General features: G+C 40.4%; 1 protein-coding gene across 4 annotated transcripts in view; it reads left to right on the top strand.

Moving 5' to 3' along the window:
- FAM13B (family with sequence similarity 13 member B) overlaps positions 1–27,130 on the top strand; it is a 161,815-nt gene that overhangs the window by 8,951 nt on the left and 125,734 nt on the right. For 3 of the 4 annotated variants that reach the window (XM_075601594.1, XM_075601595.1, XM_075601591.1), the window contains exons 2-3: positions 696–862; positions 16,592–16,777. In XM_075601594.1, the coding sequence (XP_075457709.1) occupies positions 16,624–16,777 (154 nt within the window). In that variant the 5' untranslated portion in view covers positions 696–862; positions 16,592–16,623. Of the gene's footprint in view, positions 1–695; positions 863–9,905; positions 10,004–16,591; positions 16,778–27,130 lie in introns of all 4 variants that reach the window. The other variant, XM_075601592.1, reaches the window with a different exon arrangement.

Here is a 27,130-nt window from a genome sequence, read left to right as displayed (position 1 = left end):
GAGCTTTTGGGAAGCAAGAGATAGCGGGTTTCAATCATTGCTTAGAAGTTTTGTGTGAAACGTGGCAATAACCTCTTTTGCTTAGGGTCAGATGTAAGACACTCAAATAACAGGTTTCATACATATGGATCGGGAGAAAATGGATGCAAATAACAATGTTTACTTTGTCAAGATCGAACAAATTGCTACATTTTATACATCTCCCCCCCAAAAACACTTTACAGTTTTAATTACCATCTTTCTCTATGAAGACTTGTTTCGAGACTTTTTGATGAATACATTTTATTGGATCAATTTGATAATAAAGGCTTGGAACTCATAAAACCATATACAGTATGTAAAGATTTTGCTCTAATATCTTTGATTATTTTCTACCTACAGTAGTAATTGGGACTGAGTGCCAGATTACGTGTTTACTCTTACATTTTATGCAGTGGCTTGATCAAGTATGCAGTTTATTTTAATATTGTATTTCCTTTATGAAAAAAAAAAATACTCTTTTAGTGTCTCTGGGCTTCTGTATTGAGCAGCATAGTACAGTATCGCAGGCCTTTCTGATGCTAAAAGGAGCACTTGTGTTTGAGAGCAACGTTTAGTATAAAAACTTGGCACAAACTTTCCGCAGTATTTCCTTTCTTCATAGCATATTAATACACATTTGTTTAGTTTCTAATTCCATTTTCTTTTCTTCTCAGATAAACTGCTGAAGAACTAATCAAGTTTCGTATTTCTTCAATGAGGAACTATAGGCTGATCTTCTGCCACAATCTTAAACAACCATAAATGACAAAAAAATGCGTGCTCATTGAGGGTAATCGGCACCGGAAAACCTTTTTTAAACTTGGCGTTTAACTAATCAGAGGTAGGTATCACTCAATATAACTTTAGATGTTGTTGCTTTAAAAACATTACTGTTAAAACAATGACTATTTATATTCTATCCCATTTTCGATAGACAGATTTTTAAAAATGTAAATCTTTCATGACATTTAGCTTTACAGTATATGGAATTGTTTTCTGTTAATGTGTAATAATAATTGTTCATTATAGTTGACATTTTTTTATGAATGTTTTATTTGCTTTGCCCCAGCCATGTACACAGCAGTTCACAGAATAGATATTAGGATATAGGGAATTAAAGCACCATAGGCAAAGGAATTCCTGCCCTGGAAAGCTTACATTCTAAGAGGCATAACGGGATGCTTAACAAGGTAATTGGCAAGTGCTGTGTCTGGCCAAAGTAAATGTTTTCCAATTGACTTTAAAGGGTGGGAGTTGAAAGTGCTTTGTATGTTGTGGGTAAAAACATTCTATAAGTAAGGGGAAGTAAAAAGATTTTAGGCATAGGCTACTATAGGGTGAAGAGATGTTCTTGAGCCGAGCACAGGAGGAGAGCTGAAGTCTGGTGTGAAGGAAATTGGAGAAGCTTGGTTTCAGAAATTAAATTCGACATGGTAGGTACAGAAAGACAGTGCTTGGGGGCATTTGAAGACTGGACACTTTACTGTAGATTCAAGGTTTGTGGTGGACAGCTATGCATAAGTATATTCTGCATAGAAAGGCTAGGCAGACCTTAGATATGTGAGGTGTTTCACATTTGTGAATATGATAATTTACCAATTTGTCGACTTGTATTTGTTTATGTATTCCTGAGTTGTCCAATGGTCATTGAAGATTCTTGTGTTGTTCACTATGATCTTTAGTCTTGATTGATGTAGGATTCTTTGTGTTGTCCATCACACAATACTAGAAAACTTTTCTATTGCTATATCAGATGTGATGACAATTCCCATGCTGACTCATTGGAGTGGAGTTTCGTTTTTGGCCTCTGAGTATTTATTGGACTTGTGGTTGACGCAGAACTTTTGACTTTTAAAAGGTTCATCACATTTTATGTTAAGTATTTAGGAATTGCTTTTCAATTAAATTAATATGGCTGATATCCTCTCTTCCTTCTTTCAGTCCTTCACTCCTACTATTACTTCTGTCTCTGATTTTTGCCTCTCTTCTTGCTTCTGCCAATATTAAGTCTCACTGTTTTTGGATGGGCTGAGAATAGTCTTGTATACTGCTGTTCCTGTTCTCAACATCATGCAATCTTATATTGAAATGTGCAACCTCAGATTTTTCAGTGCCATGATGGTTTTTTTAAGAGTCTTAATTTCTTTAATTGTAAAGGCTCTAAATGCATAAAGTTCATTAACTGGCTCCTTTCCTGGAGTGAGAGGACTTGATTTACATCTTTTGGAGGCAGGAATTGCTGCTCTCATTTCTTAGTTGCTGATTAGTTAACATCCAGAATCATAGCCTATATACCACTTGTTATGATTTCTACATTAGTTTGTGGATGTTTTAAAGTGTTTTCTGTGGGATAACTCCGATGTAGCCTTCCATCACGTTCCCTATTCACTAAGCAATGCTATATGTGAGGCAAAGCAAAGTTAAACACCTAATGCTGCGTGGTATCAAATTATGGCACCTATAAAAGCCTTCCTGATGCAACACAAAACAGCTATATAGTTACCTTGATGGATATGGTAGAAACTCTAGGAGTATACAGATGTGTTATGACAGATTTATGCTTCCTGTGGCCAGGGATTGCCAGGGGAAACAGCCTGCGGCTATCTGTAGCTGCGGATAAATCCATTGTGGGCACCCTGGTTCACTGTCACTTTTCAGAGGCTTGGAAGGTGAGTTTGGCTTCATCAGTAGGCTGTGGTATGGGTAACTAATTTTGTGGTATTTCCACGATTCCCCACCATTTGTATTGATGTTGTGAAGACACTAAATATTTGACTCGTTATCATTAAGTGAATGTTGCCTTGTTTTAACAGTTTGGGAAATTTGTACCTGGGGTAAACTATTGTTACAGTGTAATGTACTTGGTATAGATATCATGACGATACTAGCTGATCTTTGTGTTATGCTGCACATATAGTAAAATAAATAAATAATCAGATTTTATTTTTTCCCTGTAATCCTAGGAAACGCATAATTGCCAGTAGAATTGAATATCCAGTGTTAAGTGAAATGCATCTATATGACAAGAGACTGTTTTGTTCTATTCCATAACTTAAAACTACAGCTCAACCCCGTTATAGCGCGATCCGCTACAACGCAAATCCGCCTATAACGCGGTGTGAGCATGGCTCCCGATTTGAAAACCTCCATTTTGCCGCGCGAGGACTTACCGGCATCTAGATCTCTCTCTCCACTTCATAGGTCTGTGTCCACGTTCTCTCCACTCTCCAGCTGTCCATGTGCTGTCGTGTGCTTGGCCATTATTTTTTTTAAAACATTCAATTCAGTGCTTTATTGACTAACGGACACATACACACATCATGTGAGAATTGAACATTAATACATTTTGTATAATACACATGCAGGGATTGAACTCGGACATCTTGAAATAAACTTAACATTTAACATTTACATGTACACTGTACATTAAAGGTAAGGCATTGGTATGTGGAAGGTCCTGAGTTGGATCCCTGCATGTGTATTATACAAAATGTATTAATGTTTTATTCCCACATTGTGTGTGTATGTGTACGTTAGTCAATAAAGCATTGAATTGAATGTTTAAAAAAAAAAATGACACCACGCACTAGAGCTGACAGCTGCAGAGAGAAGAGCACGTGGACACAGCCCTATGAAGAGAGGAGAGAGCTGACATCTGCAATGAGGAGAGAGATCTAGATGCCGGTGAAATTTTAACGCGATCCCGGTTATAACGCGGTCTCTGGGTTGTGGACCCCAAGGACCGCGTTATAACGGGGTTCATCTGTATTACATACAGATGCAGGCAGATGGTTGGTCACATACTCGGCCAGGAAACAGTAAATAGCACGTGCCCTTAACCACTGAAAGACTGCAGACTCCCCATGACCAGACTAATGTCCCATCAGGATTAACACTGCAGGGGTCCCTGATTCTGAATGGGACTCCTGCTGTGTGAATCATACTGGGCTGCATCAATCTGGAAGAGAGGCGCAGTGAGAGTAGACAGAATCAGTCAATCTCTTTGCACACCTCTAACAGGCCATTGTGCTGCTTTTATTTTAATAATGTATTTTTGAAATGGAGGTCTCTGGAGCTGAACCTCATTCATTTCGGCCCTGGGGACCCCCAGCTTTCCAAGTTACATGTCATGTGGGCCGTGATGCGGGAGAATTAAATCTGCAGAGAGATACAGGCCCCGGTATGGGGTGCTGGTATCTCGGGAAGGAGGGGGTCCCTGCGGCTGAAATGAATGTAGTTCAGCTCCAGAGATCCCCTTCTTCAATAATATGTTATTAAAATAAAAGCTTCAATACCTTAGCCGCTAGCTGCTAAGGTAATAAAGGGGTTTAACCAAACTATCTGGTATAGAGGGGGTGGGTTAAGGGGGTAGTTGCCCCCGGGTAGGTGGTTAGGCCTACCGGGAAGGCTGCGGGGGATGTTGCCCCATTCATTACCTTAGTGGTTACTACTGCTAAGGTAATTAAGGGGTTTACCAACCCACCCCGGGGCAACTGTGCTCTTCAATCACCCCATCTACCCCCACAAAGGAATGGGCAACTGCTCTAGTAGCTATATATGGCTACTAGTGCTTTTACCCATTCAAAACCGTAAAATACATACAGTAAAATGCATAATAAATTAAAGTATTACATGATTTACTTACCCTTGCCAGTTTGAAGGCGACCTCCTCTACTACTGCACAAACATGTAAAGGCTGATGCCCAACTATTAAAACACCAGTAACACCTCAATTACCTTAGCAGTTACTGCCGCTAAGGTATTTAAGGGGTTACTGGTGTTTTTATGGGGTGGATTGAGGGTGTACTGTAGTTGCCCCGGGGCAGGTGGTTTGGATTCCTGGAAGGGTTGCAGGATGGGTCAAGCCCTTAATTACCTTAGCGTTTGTAACCGCTAAGGCAATGAAGGAATGAACCCCTCCCGCAACCCTCCCGGTAGGCCTAACCACCCGTCCTGGTGCAACTACCACCATCCCCCAAACAAACAAATGAGCAAAAGCACGTGTAGTCAAATGGCTAATAGCGCTTTTGCCCATTTGTGATGCAAAAAACAAAAAATACAGAAATAAAATGTACATTAAAATACAATACAACAAAACATAAATGCCAATATACCCATTGATTGCCACTGTAGTTACCTATGCCCTCAATGGTAGCACAGATAACCACAATGGCAATGAATGAGCATCCTACTACCCAGGCCTTCTACCCCCAACGACACCTCCCCCCTGCCCTAACACATACAGTACAGTAATGGGCAAAAACCCTATTATCCAAATCTGGATAATAGGCCATTTGCCCATTAAAAATAAAACATTACCCAGCCAGCATATAATAAATAAAAGTTGTACTTACCACTGCCAGAATGAAGGCCGTCTTCATCTTTGGCATCCGCATCCTGCTTGTCTTCAGTGGGATCTGACACTAAAATAAAAAAAAACTAACTACTGGCCCTCCTTAATTACCTTATCGGTTATTAACTACTATGCTAATTAAGGGGTAACCCCTCTCCCACTACTCACCCAGGAGACCTAACCACCCTCCCTGAGGCAACAACCCTCATCACCCACCCCCTCTACCCATTGGTTGTCACTGTGTTATGCTGTGGTAAGCACATGTATCACTATGCTTACAATCGGAGCGAGGATTACTACAATGGCAATAAATTGGCACCATAAAAAAAATCCACAAAAACAAATACATTACAATTAAATAAAAACAAACATTTGCCAAAAAAATGCATTGATTGTTAATGTGGTTATCTATACCCTCAAAGGGACATAGATAAACATATTGCCAATCAGTGGGCATCCCAACCCCCCTACCCCCCCCCCCATAATTAAATAAAATACGAACAATGTGTTTCTTGCCTTTGCTGGGATGAAGATTCATCCTTCTCATCCAACGGCGGCACCAACTTTTGACCCACGACGCAATGATCCGTATCAGTAATGATGCACAGAAGTCCACGATCCTCAGTTGCTTGAACAGGAGGCCCCAGTGAGTAGATCTTCTTTCTTCTCCAACAGGTGCAGGAGATGTTAATCCGATGGCTTCTTGGGGTAAAATGAGATGTGAGAGGCCTTGTATAAGGCCTGTGACGTCAATGTACCATGTGAAGGCTTCCTTCTTCTTTTTTTTTTAATCATGGGACGTCATCCTAAAAGGATGGAATCCAGCGAATCAGGGTAGCATATGGTTCCCTCACTTTAAGATAATGTCACTTCAGCAAAAAAAGGGAAGCCATCACATGGTACATCAACCAATTGGATCGGTGGATGTACTATGTGATGCCTTTCCTTTTTTGGGTGGATGTAACATCACCAAAAAGGGAGGGAGGCATGGTACCTGATTGGATGTCTCCCTACCTTTTTGATGACATCACATCATTCAAAAAAATGGAAGCCATCACATGGTACATCCACCAATCGAAATGGTGGATGTACCATTTGATAGTCAAATGTGATGTCACCGGCCTTATATAAGGCCTGTCAAGTCTTATTTGACCCCTAGAAGATGGGGGATCAACATTTCCTGCACCTGTTGGAGAAGAAAGAAGAAAAGAAAGATCTACTCACCAGGGACTCCTCTGCAAGCAACTGAGGATCATGGACTTTTTCGTATCATTGCTGATGAGGATCATTGCGCCGTGGGTCAAGAGTTTTCCCGCAGTTTGATGAGGAGGATGAATCTTGATCCCGGCCAAGGTAAGAAACACATTGATTGTATTTTTTAGGGTGCCCATTGATTGGCAATATGTTTATCTATACCCCTTTCAGGGTATTAATGACCACATTGATAATCAATGCATTTTTTGGCAAATGTTTGTTTTTACTGTAATGTATTTTATTTGATCAATGTTGTTTTTATTTTTTATTTTTTTAGGTTGCCCATTCATTGCCATTGTGGTAATCCTTGCACCCATTGTTGGCATAGTTTATACCACAGTGGGTAGAGGGTGGGGGTAGGGTGCAGTTGTTCTGGGAGGGTGGTTATGCCTCCCGGGTGAGTAGCAGGATGTGGGGGTTAACCCCTTTGTTACCATAGCGCGTTAACAACAGTAAGGGGGTAGGGTGCCCATTCATTGCTATTGTGTTTATCTCTGCTCCTATTGAAGGCATAGGTGACCACAGTGGCAATCAGTGGGTGTATTGGCTAGTATTTTTTTTGTATTGTATTTTAATGTTTTATTTATTTATTTGTGTATTTTGTGTTTTTTTGCATCACAAATGCACAAAAGCGCTATTAGCCATTTGGCTACTAGTACTTTTGCCCATTTGTGTGTGCCGCAGGGGATGGGGGTTGTTGCCTCAGGCAAGTGGCTAGGCCTACCGAAAGTGTTGCGGGGGGGGGGGGGTTAACCCCTTCATTACCTTAGCAGTTACAACCACTAAGGTCATTTAAGGGGTTAACCAACGCTGCAACCCTCAAGGGAGGCCTAACCACCCCACCCGGGGCAACTACAGTACACCCTTCATCCACCCCATTAAATAGTAACTGCTAAGGTAATTAAGGGGTTACTGGTGTTTTTAATGGTTTGACATTGGCCCTTACATGTTTGTGCAGTAGAGGAGGAGGTTGCCTTCATCCTGACAGAGGTAAGTAAAACATTTTAATTTAATTTGTTATGTATTTTACTGTATGTATTTTATGGTTTTGAATCGACAAATGTGCTAGTAGCCATATTTAGCAGTTACGGCATTTGTCCATTCCTTTATGTGGGGGTAGCTGAAGGGGGTTCTTTTCCTCGGGTGGATGGTTAATCCTCTCGGGTGGGTAGTGGGAGGGGTTAACCCCTTCATTACCTTAGCGGTAGTAACCAGTAAGGTAATGAAGGGTTTAACTCTTCCTGCAACCTTCTCGATAGGCCTAACCACCCACCCTGGGGCAACTCCCCATTCACCCACCCCTTCCACCCCCAACAATCCAGGTCATTTGATTTAACCCCTTCATTACCTTAGCGGCTTGCTCCTAAGGTTATAATGCTGCTTTTATTTTCCTGAGCTGAACCACATTAATTTCTGCCCAGACCCCCCTGCTTCCCGAGATACAGGCTCTGGTATGGGGTTCTGGTATCTCCTGCATGTTTAATTCTCCTGCGTCACGGCCCATATGACCGGGGCGTTTAAACGTGCAGGAAATACCAGCACCCCATACTGGGGCCTGTAACTCAGGAAGCTGGGGTCCCCGGGGCTGAAATGAAAGTGGTTCAGCTCCAGAGACCCCCCTGCTTCCATAATATGTTATTAAAATAAAAGCCGCTTGATGGCCGGTTAGAGGTGCGCAGAGAGAGCGACTAATTCTGTCTACTCTAACTGCGCTTCTTTTCCAGACTGATGCAGCCCAGTAGGATTAACGCATAGGGAGTTGCATTCAGAAGCAGGGTCACTTGCTGTGTTAATCCTGATGGGCCATTCCCCCCTGCTATGCCCTTTGCCATGAACGCTCCACTTTTGGTCTGTGGTTCACCAGCACATGTGCTGCAGCAGATTACATATAGAACTGGCTGCATCTGTACTTAAAAATATTAAAATCAGAGTTTATGCTGAAATGAAAGATGGAATGCAGCAATTCCCCATAACTAGCCCCCCCTTATTTACAGGACTGGAACTGGGAGGTCCTGTGGAGCTGAATTGTTCAATTTTTTGCACCAGGGATCCTCGGTTACCAAGATACTTACTGGTGAAGTCACCGGCATTACTTTCTGGTTTTTAAAGGGGATTTAAATGTCTGTTCAATACGATCCAATATTGCAGTTTCCTATTGATATTGTGATTTGGCAGCCATTTTGTTTACGCTGTGGGGAGCTTTAATAAACCTGATCACTTCACTGCTTAGTATCATGGGAACCATGATCTACCTGGAGTTCAAAATAGCGCAGTTTAGCTCCAGCAGACACTCTCTGTCTCTCCCATCTTGTAAAAAAAACAAAACAAAAAAAAAAAACAGTCTTTTTGATTTGTACTATTTTGTGTCTGACTTACCTCTTTGGGCTATATCGTTCTGGAGAAATCTGTATTTTTACTGTACGAAACAGCAAAATTACAGCAAAAGTCTACCATTTACCCTTTACTGTGCATATGTGGTTCAGTGATGTCCTACAATAGACAGGATTTAAGGGATGGTATCCCTATAGACGGGTCTCAGCTGACTCAGGGCAAAGTGCATGAGGGGTAATAATAATAACCTCAATGATCAAGGTGTAGAGCAAATATGAGTGCTGGGGAGATGTAGGTAAACCATGTGTAATGGTACATGAAGTGGTATATGTGTACTAATGGCGTTGTGTGGCTAGCTCAGGTCTCTATATATACCATAAAGTCCCCAAACAAGCCCCAACATAACCAAAAAGTACATACCAGAGATGATCTTCGTTTCAATGGAATTCCCCTTAAACAGCACAGCTCTGTCCTTGTAGTGGGTGCTTCACGTCCATGGAGGTTCAGAGAAGAGTAGTCCCAAGGGGGGCGTAGGCGGAGCACTGCCAAATCAATGAGGAAGAAAGGAGAGGGGGCTGCATCCAGTAATAATAAAAAAGTTTATTTGAGTGGTCAAAGCATGAACATAAACACTTTTACGCGTTTCGGGAATTGCGTCCCTTTCTCAAGGAGTTCAAAATAGCGCAGTTTAGCTCCAGCAGACACTCTCTGTCTCTCCCATCTTGTAAAAAAAAACAAAACAAAAAAAAAACAGTCTTTTTGATTTGTACTATTTTGTGTCTGACTTACCTCTTTGGGCTATATCGTTCTGGAGAAATCTGTATTTTTACTGTACGAAACAGCAAAATTGCAGCAAAAGTCTACCATTTACCCTTTACTGTGCATATGTGGTTCAGTGATGTCCTACAATAGATTTGAATAAAATGTCTTCTGCATCCCACGGCAGCACACACCTGCGGATACGAGCTCCACCCTTTTGGTATAGGACTGAAGGCTGATTTTGGAAGAGTGGCTTCCTACCTGTTTTTCTCTCCTACATAAAAGGTATGATCAAAGGTGTTAGTGTTCGATTTCAGATTTTTATATTTTTAGTTTAGGCTTCAACTGGGAAGCTCTCTGGGCTACAGCCTATATTTGGCTCGAGCATCACGCTTAGGGATTGCTCATTAGCCAAATGCCCGCCACATATTAGAAAAAATTGACTGGAATACACCAATGAAGTAGCAGCAAAAGAATTACTCCAAGTGCAGAATGTTTTTGCGTTGTTCAAGTCAGCAATGCAGGACACATTTGAGTCCTATAAACCGCATCCACCTGCTCCAGTGATCATAGAGCCACCAGCATCCTGTCATCATCATCATCATGAAGCACCCAGCCTTATCCTCCAATTCCGAGGCCGAGGAGGCATTTGAGGATTTTTCTTCCTCATCCAAAGAGTGTGAACAAAAAGAATGCCCGATTTCTTGAACCCGGCGATATAGAAAAATGAACCGAAACCATTCAGGTGGTCATGGAAATTGGCCAAGCTCCGATTAACAATCATGATAGAATGTTTGCCGGCTTTCACAAAAAAAGAACGTTTGTTCCCTCTTCATTCATCTGTTAAAAGTATGATCCAGACGGAATGGGATAAGCCTGACCAAAAAGATGTCGACAACGCGGAGATTCAGGCTTATGTATCCCTTTCTATAGCATGGATAATAATCCAAAAGTGGATTCACCAGTCACCAGACTGGCTGGGAAGACAATCCCTTTAGCAAATGCTCCAGCCTTCAAAAATCCATGGATAAAAAGATAGATGTGAAATTGAAAAATTAATATTTGACCTTGAGCTGCTTATTGACCTTCTGTGGCCTCATCCTGCATCTCAAGAACCCTGAGAGCCTGGCTGAGGAAACTAGAGCAAGAATTATTTTCTGGAGTTCCCAGAAGTAGAATTCACAAAAGCTTCCCTAGTAAGTTGGCTGTAGACTTTCTCTGGGATGCCTTGAGAGAATTTTAAGATATAGTTTCTTCCTCAGAATCGAAGGTCCTTGCATTTTGGAAGACCAGAATTTAAGTCTGCGGGATTTGCTCCTTCTGAGTCTAGAACACTTGGGTCCCTAAGAGAGAGTAATCCACACTTATCATTTCATGCCAGGCCTTCTTTCACATTTATGAAGGACTGGAAATCATCAGTGCCTGTCTTCTCAAAAGCAAAATTGTTTTGTAAATTTGCCGTGGACCCAGGATGATATTCCAGTAGGAAGCAGACCAAGTCTTTTTGGTCACATAGGATCAATGGGTGCTGTAGACTGAAAAGAGGATACTCTAATAGAGTTGAAGAAAATTCCACTGGAAACATTCTTTTTTTTTTTATGTCGTCCAAGTCCCAAAATTCATGTTGCTTTAGTGTTGTTCAACCCCAAAAACAAAGAAGTACTGTATTGATGGAAATTATCAACAGCCTATCCATTTCAAACACAATTATAGAAGTGCCAGCTCTCAAACTATTCAGGCTCCATCCTATTCCTAGTTTCAAGGTCATTAGCATCCTTTGCCTAGTTTCAAAGTCATTAGGATGCTTCAGAGCAGTGCTGGATCTAAAATTCATCAACAGATATACCATATACAAATGCTTAAAGATGCAAACAGTGAAATCTGTTATGAACAGACTTTATGATGGCACTAGATCTGAAAGATGCGTATCTTCATATCCCAATATGCAGGAACCACCAGAGATGCCTGAGATTCGCTGTGCGAGATCTGTAGGGCGTCATCCACCATTTTCAGTTCAGAGCTTTGCCTTTCTATCCAGGTGTTAGAAACTTTTCCCAATGATCACATGTTTTTGCTGTTACTTATGCCCTCCTCCCCAACCACCATACTTTTTTTGATGAGCCTGTTCTGGTGTCTCTGAAACTATTGTTTTTGAGGTTATTCGGACTAGATTTGTCCATTTACGTGCCTGTGGCTCTTTTCTGATTACAGGAGAATTCTTTTTTTGTGCGTACGGCAGGAAAGTTGTTGTTTTTAAGCAGTTAATGTTTGTTATGTTTAACTTTTTGTAGATTAATAAATATTTTTTAATTTTTTCGTTATACCATCAGTATTCCAGAGTGCTGTGTTGGGTTTCTTTTTTCTTTACATATTAATAAGCCTTTAGCACCACCAGTGGCGCTAATTTCTACAATATAGCCTAGTTAACTGGTTTTTCGTACTTGATTATCATCATCTTCCCTTTGTAACATTTTTTGTTTCTATCCCATTGTGCTGTGAAGGCCTGATGTTCCACAAGATACCTCCAGGGGTTTCTCGAAGAAATTGTATTTTTATTTTTAAAACGCTGCATAATTACGTTTACTACATTTATATATTTTTAATATTTAATGTGAGAACATACTGTACTGTATATCAATTTTAAAGCAACAATCTGCTCTAGAAGCCTACAGGAGTTTTACTCATATTGTGCTAGATCTGTGGGCAGAGCTCCATTTTAACCTTCTGGCCACTTACTATTTCAAACATTTATTTATCATGCATGGAGCAATACATTTTAAAAATAAAAGCAATGTTAGAAATAGGAAGAAGAGCTCTCGTACTCCAAATAAAGAAAAAAATGGCAATCTTTGTGGACAAGAGGTACAATTATTTTAGGTACATAGGATAGACCAGCCGCCGTTTTGTGGAGTCAGAAGAAACTCACAAAATATTTCCGTTTAAAATAAAAATCTTACTTGTCTCAAATGTGGTTACTTAATATTCTGTTTATTGAATTGTGGCGTTTCTGATTTTCGGGCTTTTGAAATACAATTAATAACAAGAGTTAAACTGTTCTGACAATAGGGCTCATTTACTATCTAGAATTATATGGCATAACAATGTAAAAGTGAAACCCAATCTTTGAAATACCGTAAATATTACATCGGTGTAATAAATTGAAATCTTTTACAATGTACAGCTGAACCCCCGGTCCTTGGGGTCCACAACCCAGAGACCGCGTTATAACCGGGATCACATTTAAATCACCAGCAGTCTTTTTTTTTTTTTTTTTTTTTTTTTTTTAAACATTCAACTCAATGCTTTTTAAAACCTCAATTTTGCCAGCGAGGACTTGCCGACATCTAGATCTCTTTCCTCACTTAATAGGAGCCCACATGCTCTCTCCTCTCTGCAGCTGTCGTGTGCGGAGTCATTTTTGTTTTTTTTAAACAATCAATTAAATGCTTTATTGACTAACGGACACATACAAACACCATGTGGGAATTGAGTATTAGTACATTTTGGATAATACACATGCAGGATCAAACTCAGGACCTTCCATGTACTTATACCAATGCCTTACCTCTTACCTCTACACCATAGGCTGGGTGTGACAAGACATACCCTATATATATATATAATTATTCTCTACAGTACAATGCACAGTGCACAGTGTACTCTGTGAATGTTAAGTTTATTTCTAGATGTCTGTGACATAAAACTGAACCTGTGGTGTAGAAGTAAGGTTTGTTTTACTAGCATATGAAAGGACCTGGGTTCAATTCCTGTATGATATGGTATAATTAAAAATTAAAATAATAATTTATAAATTATTGTTTTATTTTTATTGTATAATTTATAAATGAATAATAAAGAATAATAATATATAATAATAATTATTATTACGTAATAATTAATAATTATATTAATAATTATTAATTAAGTAATAATAATTATTATTTGTTATTACTTAATAAATATTAAAATCGGGAGCCATGCTCAGACCACGTTTTAAGCGGATTCGCGTTGTATCAGATCGCGCTATAACGGGGTTGAGCTGTACTTACAATTAATTGTTTTTCTCTTTTTAATTACCATATTTGTAATAACAATAACCAGGGCCTCAATTGTCATCTTGTGGCTTCCCTCTGTATCTGCCTCACATTCTACACCTTTCCTAGATCTCCTCCTACCTTCCTTGACTCCTTTTCCTCTGTCACAGAGGAGGATGTGTTGCTACTGATCTCCTTTCCCTCTACCACCTGCCCTCTTGACCCCATTCCCTCCCTTCTCCACAAACCTCTTGCTCCTACTCGAATCCCTACACTGACACACATTTTCAACTCCTCCCTCCACTCTGGTAAATTTCCTGCCTCATTCAAGCATGCAACATTTTATACCCTTACTCAAAAACCAAGCTTGACCCTCCCTGTCTCTAATTATCGCCCAGTCTCCATCTTGCCTTTTGCGTCTAAACTCCTTGAACGCCTTGTGTTCTCTCGCTTGCTTCATTTTCTCACCATCTACTCTCTCCTAGAACCTCTACAATCTGGTTTCCGCACTGCTCACTCCACTGAAACGGCTCTCGCTAAAATAACTAATCTCCATGTGGCAAAGATGAAGGTCTTCACACTTTGCTCATATTACTCGACCTCTCTTCAGCCTTTGATACTGTGGACCATCCTCTTCTACTTCACATTCTCCATAGTTTTTGGATCTGTAACAGAGCTCTATACTGGATTTACTCTTACCGCTTCCATCGTACTTTGTGTAACATTTGCTAACACCTCCTACTCTCTCAATCTCTCTGTGGGTGTACCCCAGGGCTCTGTCTTGGGACCTCTTTCCTTTTCACACTCTAGGTGACCGTATCACATCTCTAGGGTTCAAATATCACCTCTATGCTGATGACACAAATTTACCTTTCAACCCCTGACCTTACACCTGCTGTGCAGACCAAAGTCTTCAAATGTCTTTCTGCTATATCAACCTGTATGGCCCTCCGCCGACTCAAACTTATCATGTCCAAGACGGAGCTCCTTATACTTCCTCCCAAGCCTGGCCCTTCTGCCACCTTCTACATTACTGTTGTCAGTACTATCACAAGTACACTGTCTAGGGATCACACTCGACTCCTCCCTCACATTCTCCTCTCATATTCGCGATGTAGCTAAAACCTGTCGTTTTTACCTCCGTAACATTGCAAACATACTCCCTTTCCTATGTCCCTATACTGCAAAAACTCTAATGCAGGCTCTCATTCTCTCCCGTCTCGACTATTGTAACCTTCTACTGTCCGACCTTCATGCTTCTCACCTCTCTCCCCTACAATTTATCCATAACGCTGCTGCTAGAATCACTTTACTCTCACCTAAATCTGTACTGGCGTCTCTCCTGCTGAACTCCCTCTCCTTGCTTCCTATTAAATCCCGTATTACTTACTAAACTCTCCTCTCTTTAAGGCTATTTACTCTTTTGCCCCTCACATCTTAGCACTAGTTTCTCAATATTATCCTGCCCGACTCTTGGGTTCGGCTCAAGGATATCTTCTGTCAACCCTTTTTGTATCTAAAGCCATCTCCCACCTAAAACCTTTCTCAATCCCAGCCCCAGACCTCTGGAATGTCCTTCCGCTCAATATCTGACTGCCACTGTCTCTCTCCACCTATAAGACCTATCTAAAAACACACCTCTTTAACAAAGCATATTGGTACATCTCAGATGCATTGACCTCTTGCAGACACATGTACCATAGTACCCTCCTACTGTCTCTATAACTTCCTAATTACCACTTGGATTGTAAGCTCTTCAGGGCAGGGACTTCCTTCCTTATTGTTACTGTCATGTCTGAAGCACTTATACCCTCTGTGTTATATTGTTATGTCATGTGTATTACTGCTGTGAAGCGCTATATAAATAAAGACATACATGCACCCATACAATGAATAGAATTAAATAATTATTGCAATACGGGTGCGTTTAGTGTTTAGTTACCATTAAAATTACATCATTTTATGTTCACAGAACGGAATATAATAAAATGTTTACATCATAGTGTTTCAGTTTAAGATAATTTCAAATATCCACTTTTTTGGCTGCCCATATCTATTGTTGTGAAATAATTCTCTCCTCCATTTGCCTTAAAGGAATTATTTGATGATATTGCAAATATCAACTTGTGAAATTAAAAAGGATCCAGGTACTTTTGAGACCATAAAAGCTTAGTTACAACTATATTCCCATCAATCTCCTCTGTGGAGCCATTGTAGTTTGGTAGAAATGTGCACTTTTTCTGGACTAGTACTGTCACTTTTGTATGATGTATATCTTCTTAGATTTTTTTGAGGTTTTTAAGTTAGAGTTCCTTCACAGTGCATAAAAAGATTCAACAATGCCATTAACCCAGGGGAGCGCAATCTTTTCCCCCTGTGCCCCTCTTGCCAGCTGTCCTGCTCTCCGCGCCCCCCCCTCCCTCCCTCCTCCTTACCATGGTTCCCGGCGTCTGGACGTCATGTTGCCATAGCGACGTGACGTCGCATGCCCCCACGTTGCCATGGCGACGTGTCTCCTAATGCCGGCTGAACCACGGTAAGTAAGGTTTACAGAGGCCTTCGCCGCTTCCCGCAGCACTTAATTTATGTGCCTTTGGGAAGCGCGCGGGCCCTCTCTAAACCCTGCGCCCCCCAAAGTTAATCTCGCGCCCCCAGTTTGCGCACCGCTGCATTAACCAACAATGTGGATATAAACATAGTACCTTTTAAACACTACCCTGCTTTTTTAGCTGAAGAAAATGATTAAAATTGTTTTGTTTTTTTCTACTGAAGAAATTAGAAGAGCCAAATTAGAAGCATAAATTAACCACCAAATGTAACCTTTCTTCTCAATCTACAGAAAAGGCAGCTGTAATTTCTGGCAGTAAAGATATGAGGAAAAGCTCCTTTCCTTCCTTGGGGAACTGCATCATTATTGCTAACAAAATATTTGGAATTGCACTTGATGAGCTACAGCAGGAAGGCGAGCCAGACAGTGAGGTCCCTTTCATAGTTCGTCACATTGTGGATTATATTGAGGAGCATGGTAAGTGTGTCTTTGAAGTTATGCATACCAGTACATGTTTATTTTTGGTGTCTATATACTGTAATACTTTCACTTTGTTCTTGTGACTTGTTTATGATAATGTACGAATAGAGGCAAGGAACATGCTTATTTTGCATTGTTTTATTGCTGTATATTACAAGAAAATAATAACATTATTACATTTGGCAAATTCCATTTATTCTGAACATGGTAATGATTTAGACCAGGGTAATGCAGTTGATGTTGTCTACTTAGATTTTGAAAAGACTTTTGAAAGGCGGTTCCACACGATGTAACTGTGCAAAATATAGGAAAATATTTGCAATTGAAAACTAGTTGAAGGATACGCAACAGAGCGTTGTCATAAATGGAACCTATTCAGGTTGGGCTAAAATTGTAAGTGAAGTACTTTAAGGATCAGTACTGGGACCTCTGCTTTTTAACTTGTTTATTAATGACCTTGAGGTTGGCATAGGGATCAAAGTGTCCATCTTTGATAATGACTTTAAATTGTGTAAGGTAGTAAAATCAGAGCAGGGTGTAATTTCTCTCCAGAAGCTTTGGATAGACTGGAATATTGGGCAGGTAAATGGCAGATGAGGTATAATACAGATACATGTAATGCTATGCATTTAGGAAACAAGAATAAACAGGCATCTTACAAAATGAATGGGGATAAATTAGGTTAATCGTTGATGGAGAAGGATTTAGGAGGTCTTGTCGACAGCAAGCTTAGCAATAGTGCCCAAAATTATGCAGTAGTGGCAAAGGCAAAACTCTTATCTTGCATTTAACGGGGGGTACGGACAAAGGGAAGTAAGCATAATTATGCCACTATATAACGCATTAGTAAGACCACACATTGATTAAGAGTATTGTTTTGGACACCACCCCATAAAAAAAGACATTGGAACTCGGAACAGTGAAGAAGAGCCACCAAATTAATAAAGGGGTTGGATAATCTTATTTATGAGGAGAGGCTAGCTAAATTAGATTTGTTTATATTAGGAAAGAGATGTCTAAGAGGGGATGTGATTACATAGTTACATAGTAGATGAGGTTGGAAAAAAGACGTACGTCCATCAAGTTCAACCTATGCTAAATTTAGACAACAGATACTTTATCCTATATCTATACTTACTTATTGATCCAGAGGAAGGCAAACGAAAAACCCCAGTGTCCTATCATCCTATGATATATCATAAGGGGAAAAATAAATTCCTTCCTGACTCCAAGAATTAGCAGATTAATCCCTGGATCAACAGCCTTCCCATGTATACTTATTTGGTTTATACCTTTCCTTTCTAAAAAGATGTCCAACCTTTTTTTGAACAAATCTATTGTATCTGCCATCACAGGCTCCATGGGTAATGAATTCCACATTTTAGCTGCCCTTACTGTAATGAACCCTTTCCTTTGCTGCTGGTGAAATCTCCTTTCCTCCAACCTTAAGGGATGGCCCAGAGTCCTTTGTACTGCCCGTGGGATGAATAGTTCTTTTTAAAGCTCCTTGTATTGTCCCAGAATATATTTGTATATAGTTATTTTATCCCCTTATAGACGCCTCTTTTCTAATGTAAATAAATCTAATTTAGCTAGCCTCTCCTCATAAGTTAGATTGCCCATTCCCTTTAATAATTTGTTGGCTCTTCTCTGCACTCTCTCTAGTTCCATAATGTATTTTCTTAGGATTGGTGCCCAAAATTGTACTCCATATTCAAGTTGTGGTCTTACTAATGCTTTGTAAAGGGGCATAATAATGTTTACTTCCCTTCCATCCATTGCCCGTTTGATGCAAGATAAGATCTTGTTTGCCTTTGCAGCTACTGCATGACTTTGGGCACTATCATTATCCATAGAGACAGTGCTGGCAGATACCATAGATATCTTCAAAAAAGGTTGGGCATCCTACACCTTTTTCTCTGCCCCTCATCAGTCCTATTCCAGGATCGACTATTTTCTAGGTTCCAAAAATATTCTCCAAGCATCCTCCCATTCGAACATTGGCCCAATTACCTGCTCTTATCACGCCCCTGTCAAACTCACCCTCTCTCTGCCCTTCGTCAAAAGCAACTCATACAAATGGAAATTGAACGACTCTCTGCTTAATTGCCCCGAAACAGAGAATATAATCAGACAAAAGCTCTCCATTTTTTTCCAAATAAACAAGGTGTCAGTCTCAGCCCCAGCAACATTATGGGAAGCTCACAAAGCTTCAATTAGAGGAGGTAGAAAGGATAGAGAAGAACCCAGTGTAGCACTCGAGTTCACCCTCTGGTGATTAGTGTATGATTTAAAATAAACTTTATTGATTCAACACATATATAAAATAATGGGTATTAAAATGACGTACTAGAGGTAGTGGGATCAAAATACTGGCAGCCATAGGGCTCGCAATCAATATAATAGGTGTCTCCTGTTGTGTATTGATATCACACAGGAAACTCAATCCTTATAAAAGACCTCAGTGAGGGTAAGGTAGGGTTAATTCGACAATGTACTGTATCATCAGATCACAATAGGCGGTGTATGCATAAACCATAGGTGGTAATAGTTTGATTGGTGATAACTGGTGTACTGAAACAAATATATTGTGCACCAGTAGGTCTCAATGTGCAGTCTGGTAAACCGTCCTACATGTGTTATATATGTACTCGCAGTGTTGTGTGGAGCTGATCATAGGTAACCCCCAGGGGTTCACAGTATAGGCGTATGGTACCCTATAGTGGCCTCTGCAACATGTCACCATTGATACTGATAGGTACTGTGCATAGAGTGAATTGGTGGGCACTCTAATATGACCAGCTATACACACTGATGATCACTGCATGTGGGGAGGTGGAGGCTGTATGTAGTGGTAATATAGCTTAATAGCAGTTTATAACAGCACATATCTTAACCAGACTGCAAAAAGTACTGAGTAGAGAGCAATAACCCTGATCCTATAGCATAATAGGAGGCTTTAGGTGTCCATCGGGGCACCAATAGCCAGGTGGGAGGAGCTAGGATCCCGTGTGAGCAGTGCAGTGCAGCATCAGTGTTTGAAAGGTGAGGAGTCTGCCAGAACCCTTGGCTGTAAACCGGAACGCAGCCAGGTGGGGGGAGAGACTCTATCAGAACCAACCGGAGGAGTTATGCTGTGAGAGAGCCCTTCTCATCCGGAGCAAACACAGGAGGCACAAGCTGCGGACGGCATCCTTACGAAGTGTTGTTATGCATGTACATATGTGAGTACATTTTGTTATTGTTCAAATCCTTGTCTGGGGGCTCGTGGAGTTCGGGGGATTCTGGGAATCACGAAATCCCAAGAGACAAAGGAAGCACCCAGGAGATTCGTGGTGTATAAGAACGGAAAGGGAATAAAGCACAGATTGTCTCCACTGTATCCTGAAAGAAACACTCCTGTGTATTGAAGAGCTGCAGCAGTGAAGAAAAACTACAGCAATCCACTTCAAGTTTTGGACTTTGAGACACTCTTTAAAGACTGGACTGTTTTCAAAAGGACACAGTGACTCTTTAAGCGCCAGGTATCCTCCGTTTATTTTATTGGTCCTGTATGCAAATTGAGATATTTGCTTTGTGGGAAACCTTTGGCAGCTTTTACCTATTGTTAATCACAGTTGGTTTTGTTCACGTGTATGTCACACATTTATAGGTGTAGCGCTTGAGTTAGGGTATCACAACATTTTATTTAACTAATCACCAGAGGGTGAACTCGAGTGCTACACTGGGTTCTTCTCTATCCTTTCTACCTATTCATTGTATACCCTAAGCACCGTTCACGTCTACTATTTATGAGGCAGCAGCAGGGGCTCCCCTATCACTTTATTCAATTAGAGGAGACCTTATTTCTATCGCCTCCTATAAAAAAAAATGAAACTCAAGCTGCAGAATGAACTCACAGAGAAAATCACAAAGTTTGAACATATTCACAAATCTAATCCATCCAAAAAAGTCCTAAAACTGCTATCCCAAGCCAGAGCGGACCTAAAGCAAACCCAACTCGAAGAAGTGGAGAGGGCGCTGAGATGGACCAACCAAAAGTTTTTCGACAAGGGCAACAAAGCAGACAGATTACTAGCTACTAAACTCAGAGTTGTCCAGATCAAATCCCAAATCTCCAAAATCCGCACCAAAAACGGACAGGTCACATATATAGAGAAGGAGATAGCCCAAGAATTTGCAACATTTTACTCAGGCTTATACAATCTACATCCCCGAGACCGAGATCCCGCCAGTAATGAGACAATAGCGCAATACCTCGCGCAATGTAACCTTCCCTCACTATCGGAAGAGGAGCTAGAAGGCCTAAATAAACAAATTTCCCAGGAAGAGCTAGCCGGAGCCATCAAATCCCTTAAATTAGCCAAAACACCCGGTCCTGACGGCTTCTCCAATATCTATTATAAAACATTCATGTCAACTCTGACCCCCTATCTGCTCGATATGTTTAACTCCTTTCTGGCAGGCGAACCAATTCCCTCTACAATCTCCTCTGCAAATTTAGCCATCATCCACAAGGAAGGTAGAGACCCACTGTTGTGCGGGAATTATAGACCAATTTCACTTCTCAACACGGATCTCAAGATCTACAGCAAGATCTTAGCAAACAGGCTCAATCCAATTCTCCCTCGACTTATTCACATTGATCAAGTAGGTTTTGTGTCAAGAAGGCAGGCCTCTGACAACACCCGCAAAATTGTGGATATTATTGACCATGTACTTCTCACTGGAACTAAGGCTATGATTCTAAGCCTCGACGCTGAAAAAGCGTTTGATAGAATCAAATGGTCCTACCTAGATCAAACATTGCTGAAATTCGGCTTTAATGGCCCATTCCTCCAAGGAGTCAGAGCCCTCTACCAAAACCCCACGGCTCACATTAAGCTCCCAGGCGGATCATCAGATCCGATACAAATTAAAAATGGAACCAGACAGGGATGTCCCCTCTCCCCTTTATTATTTACCCTTTCAATTGAACCCATAGCGGTCAAAATTAGAGATGAAACAAGTATAAAAGGGGTTATGATTGCCGAAACATTGTACAAAATCTCTCTGTTTGCCGACGATGTAATACTGACCCTCTCCAGCTTCCATACCTCCCTCCCCAACTTTCAAAAATTACTAGACCAATTCGGATCAATTTCAGACTACAAAGTAAATATGGATGTCAGAAGCTCTGAACCTGACTCTCTCTGAACCATTGTGGAAACTGCTACAACTTAATTATAAATATAAATGGAGTACAACCAATATTAAATATCTTGGGATTAAAATCTCAAATTCATATAGGTCCTTATACCAGTTGAATTTCCCCCCTCTTTTCGATCAGATTAAAAAAGACCTTGAGTCTTGGAGCAAACTCCAGATCTCCTGGTTTGGAAGAATAGTCTCAATAAAAATCAGTATTCTACCGAGACTTCTCTACCTCTTCCAAACGCTCCCCATAGCCGTTCCACTTCCAGTTTTAAAGAACATCCAGTTCCACTTAAAAAACCAAGAGATAGTACCAGCACTCTCTGTGTCACAGCTATAGATATAGGCGAATACCAATGTAGGGAATGAATAATTTAATAACACTAATAATAAACTGAAAATATAGCAACAATAGCCAATACGCCAATGCAAGAATTCCTGTTCCGTGCACCCTGCAACCTTGCTGAGTCATTGTGTCAGAGTGCTGTCTATCACCCCCCCTTTCTACCATCCAGTTCCACTTATTCCAATTCATCTGGAAAAACGGGAGACCAAGGGTCCCGAAATAGGTAATGCGATCCCCCAAAACGAAGGGAGGGCTTGGGGTCCCTGATGTGATCAAGTATTACCAATCGGCACAGCTGAGGCAGGCCGTAGCTTGGAATTACGACCCGGCCTCCTCATGCTGGCTAGCAATAGAGTCCCATTACGCGGCCTCCCTCCCCCTCCCGGTGTCCCTCTGGTCCCTGGGGGTCAAGGAGAAAAGCCCTAGGAAGTTTGAGCTAGGATCAATGAGATGTACGTGGGACATATGGCTCAAAAATAAATGGAAGTATGGCCTGTTAGCATCCCCCTCTCAACTTACCCCCATCTTTGGAAACCCAAATTTCCCGCCCGGGTGTTCGCAAAGACAATTCGGTCAATTTCAAGACCTAAACATCAGGCTAGTTGCAGATCTGCTGAAGAAGGGACAGCCCTTCACCTTCCAGGAACTCTGGGATAAATATCAGATCCAGGATCTCCAATTCTTTAAATACCTGCAAATTAGGCACTTCCTCTTGTCGCGTTCCCAAAATGCTAAATTCCCCACACTAACCAAATTCGAATCCCTTTGTATCAAGGGCAGCTACCAGAAGGGGTTGATCGCCGAGATCTACAGGGGGTTGGAGTTGATCCCCCAACCCATAAATACATGCAGAAGTGGTCCGCGGACTTAAATCTGACAATTAACACAGACGACTGGAAGGATGTTTGGGAATCGGCAACGAAAACCTCTATTTGTACAGTCACTAAAGAAAATATATACAGAATTCTATTCCAGTGGTACCTGACCCTGACTAGGCTGAGCCAGATCTTCCCCGGCACACCAGACCTGTGCTGGAGGAGATGTGGTCAAAAGGGAGACATGGCCCACATTTGGTGGTCATGTCCAGAGACTCAGAGATATTGGTCCATGACTTAATACATGAGATCGCGGGACTAAAGATCCCCTTACACCCTCGGACCTTTGTGCTCGGTACATCTATTGAAAATATCCCCACGCCAATGGGCAGACTGATCTCTTCGATTCTCACAGCCGCCAGATGCTCAGCCGCAGTGGCATGGAAGCAAATAAAAGCTCCAACTAGAGGCACAGTTGTCAAAAGGATCAACACAGTCTTGACTTTGGAGAGCGATGCTCCATAAAAAACTCACAGCGATGCTCCATAAAAAATGCCACAGTTCCAAAAAACTTGGGAACCGTGGCTGGAAACCCGACCCCCGGGGCAGGCCTAGGTCCAAGTTGTAAGGGCTTCCCTCTCCCTCCCCCTTCTCTCCCTCTCACCTCTCCATCCCCACCTGTTTGTCTACCCCCCCCCCTCTTTCTATTTGTTAAAATTATTATTGGAAACTCTCTGTACCAATCTCAGTCATGTGCTCATGACAACTCTGTATCCATTGTTATATATTTCCAATAAAAAAAGAATGATTTTTTAAAAAATCTTTTTTTGACTAAAAAAATGTCCTGTTTGACCAGAGTTATATACACTCCCGAAGATTCATAAGAATCCATTGGATCCTACGGGTAGATTGGAGAGACTGGAACTGATTCCATTTTACAGCCACTGGCGGTCTACCTTGATGTGATTTTTAGACCATTTGTGGAAAGGACCCTTTTTTCTCAGGGATACTTCTCAATTTCTAAATATAATTCAGGATTTTGGATATATTAATGAAAATACCTTACTTGTGACTTAGGATGTTTAGAGTCTTTACACCTCAATTCCCCATGAGGAGGGTTTGGAGGCTGTGAAGAATCTATTACAGGATACAGGAGAGTCTAAACTTATTTCATTTCAAATGGATTTGTTACAGTACATCTCTTCCTGACAAATAATTATTTTAGATTTGAAGATATCTTTTATCAACAAAATCAAAGGGCAGCAATGGGCTTGAATGTGGCCCCCGGAATATGCTAAGATTTTTATGGTCCATTTTGAAAAATGTTTTGTTTATGGAGACTGGAGCTTCATGCTGCACTGTCTGTGTTGGAAGAAATACATCGATGATGTTTATCTCATATGGCAGGGTAGCATGGCGTCCCTGGTCATCTTTATTAATAATCTCAATCTGAGACATTCCACCATTAAATTCACTATGAATGTTAGTTATGATGGTAGACTATTTGAATGTTAGAGTTAGCAAAGTTGGAACACATTTGATTACAGACATCTTTTGGAAAGATATTGATGGAAATACAGAACCCTTTTGCTTTCTAGTAGCTTTCATCCAAAAAAGCTTTTGAATAATCTAGATTTTAGACAATTGCTAAGGGTTAGGCAAATTGTCTCTGACCCTATAATTCTGGATAAACATCTGTATGAAATGGCTATTGGGTTCAGTAATAGTGGTTACAATCAGATTACGATTGAGAAACATATGACTAAAACACAGAATATTTCTAGAGATGAATTGCTGCGACCAAGAGAGTCCAGTAGGGATTTACATACTAGGATTCCGTTCATATCTAAATTCATTAAACAATAAATAAATCAATCCCGGTGCAAAAACGTGATATTATGATACCAGTCCCAATATCCATAAGGAATCAAGTCCAAACAGTAGGTGCAGGTCTTGGTACAAATCTTTAAATGAACGAATCTAATATAAATTACAAGAGAAAAAAGACCATTTTGCAGTAATCGCATTGAGCCAAAAAAACTCTGGATGGTTAGATTGCCTACTTAAAGAATGCACAATGATCATAGGCAGTGGATACAATCTGTTCTTTAACCACCGAATCACACGCAGTGCGTTAGGCACTATTATCTCACAGATAGTTTTAGGTCAAATGCTTTTTTCTATGCTATAAGTTAGTTAGTAGTGTTGCTAAATTCATTAAAGCTTATACTTTTTTGAGACACTATTTTGAGATATAGGTGGATCTTTTCCAGTGATGTCATACTGTCTAAGGTATTTAAGGAACTTCCTTTATTTGCTTATAATAGGAGTAGAAACATTATGGATCATTTGGTAAAAGCAGACTCATTCAAGAGGTTGAATACACAGTTTTTGAGTGCACACAAATTGGGAACCTATCATTGCTTAAATTTCTTTCATTGTAACTCGGTGATAAGTGATGCTACTTTTAAACACCCTAGAACAGTGAAGAACTATGTAATTTAAACATTTTTGACACCTGATTACAACTTGGTTGTTTACCTTCTATGGTATCCTTGTGCTAAAGTATATGTTGGTAAAACAACTAGATCTATTAAGAAAAGAATGACAGAACATAGATTTTCTGTTAGACAGGCGTATCAGACACCTTATTCCTAAAGATCCCTCAGTGGCCAAGCAATTTTTAGAAGCTAAACATAATCTTAGCCAATTAAGTTTTCAACTGATCAAATGTAACACCTCTCAGGAGAGGAGGAGCTAGAGAGAACCTGCTCTTGAGGCCAAATGGATTCATGAATTGGATTGTTTATCACCGAAGCGTACAGTATGAATGAAATTATGGATTTCAGACCATTTTTGTAGAAACAAATTCTATTTCTAGCGATATGGTTAACTATGACTGTGCCTACTGTCAAGTGGTTAGCCAAGATCTTGAGGGACTTTTTGGTTCTGAATTAATATCCTATTACTGAATTGGATATTCTGTGTTGGGTACTGTAGTGATATGTATAAATCTTAAGTAATTCTCCTTTATGGAGAATGTTTAATGTATAATTTGTAGGTTTATCACTTTGTTTAATATTGCGAGTCACTTATATTTCTTAGGAGTCACTTTTTGATGTCTGCATATTTGATATATTCTTTCTTACTTATCTACTGTTTCCCTAGGCGGAGTTTGTTCTCTTGTTATGAAGTATATGTTGTTTGCGTTCCAGATGGAAAAATAGAGAACGCAACTTTTAATGGATAACATCATCACGCATAGTTGATTCGCAGACAGCATCTGCGTATCACATCGTACTTCCGGTTTAATCTGAAATCATTTGGCAGGCACCTAGTCGAGGATGTCGTTTATCATGATTGTATCTGGTGGCTTATATATGGCACGGTGGATTGTTACTACCAAGTGACAAGAAACGTATCTGCATGTTTTCTTGCACAAATTAAAAATGTATATCTGCTTTGAAAAAGACCACTATTTGTGTAAGATTCTTTAGAGCAAAGATGTAAAAAAAAACAAAAAAAACCAGGGACTTTTTCAATTTTTGTGTTCTGTCACCTTCTCTATTTTTGTATTGCTATATTTGTGTGGCCAGGCACCTTATTATGGACTTTCAATTGTTCCATTCTTGCAGTGCCTTTTTATGGATATAAGGGAATACCAAATAAGTAAATATGGGAAGGATGTTGATCCAGGGAGAACTCTAATTGCCATTATTTGGAGTCAGGAGCGGATTTATGTTTTTTCCTTATGAGACATCGTTGAATAATGTTTCACTGGGTTTTTTTTCTTTGCCTTCCTCCAGATCAAAATGCTGTAAATACAAATATAGGATAAGTATCTGTCACCTAAATTCAACATAGGTTGAACTTGATGGGCATACGTCTTTTTTTTCTACCTCATTCATTACATGTAACTATGTAATATATACCATGACTACCTGTATGTAGCATGTGTGATAGGATCCCCTTGTTTCACTTTTTTTTTATGTGAGT

Source organism: Ascaphus truei, chromosome 5, assembly GCF_040206685.1.
Source record: "Ascaphus truei isolate aAscTru1 chromosome 5, aAscTru1.hap1, whole genome shotgun sequence".
In the NCBI taxonomy this organism is placed as follows: Eukaryota; Metazoa; Chordata; class Amphibia; order Anura; family Ascaphidae; genus Ascaphus; species Ascaphus truei.
This window is presented reverse-complemented; position numbering and strand designations above follow the sequence as displayed.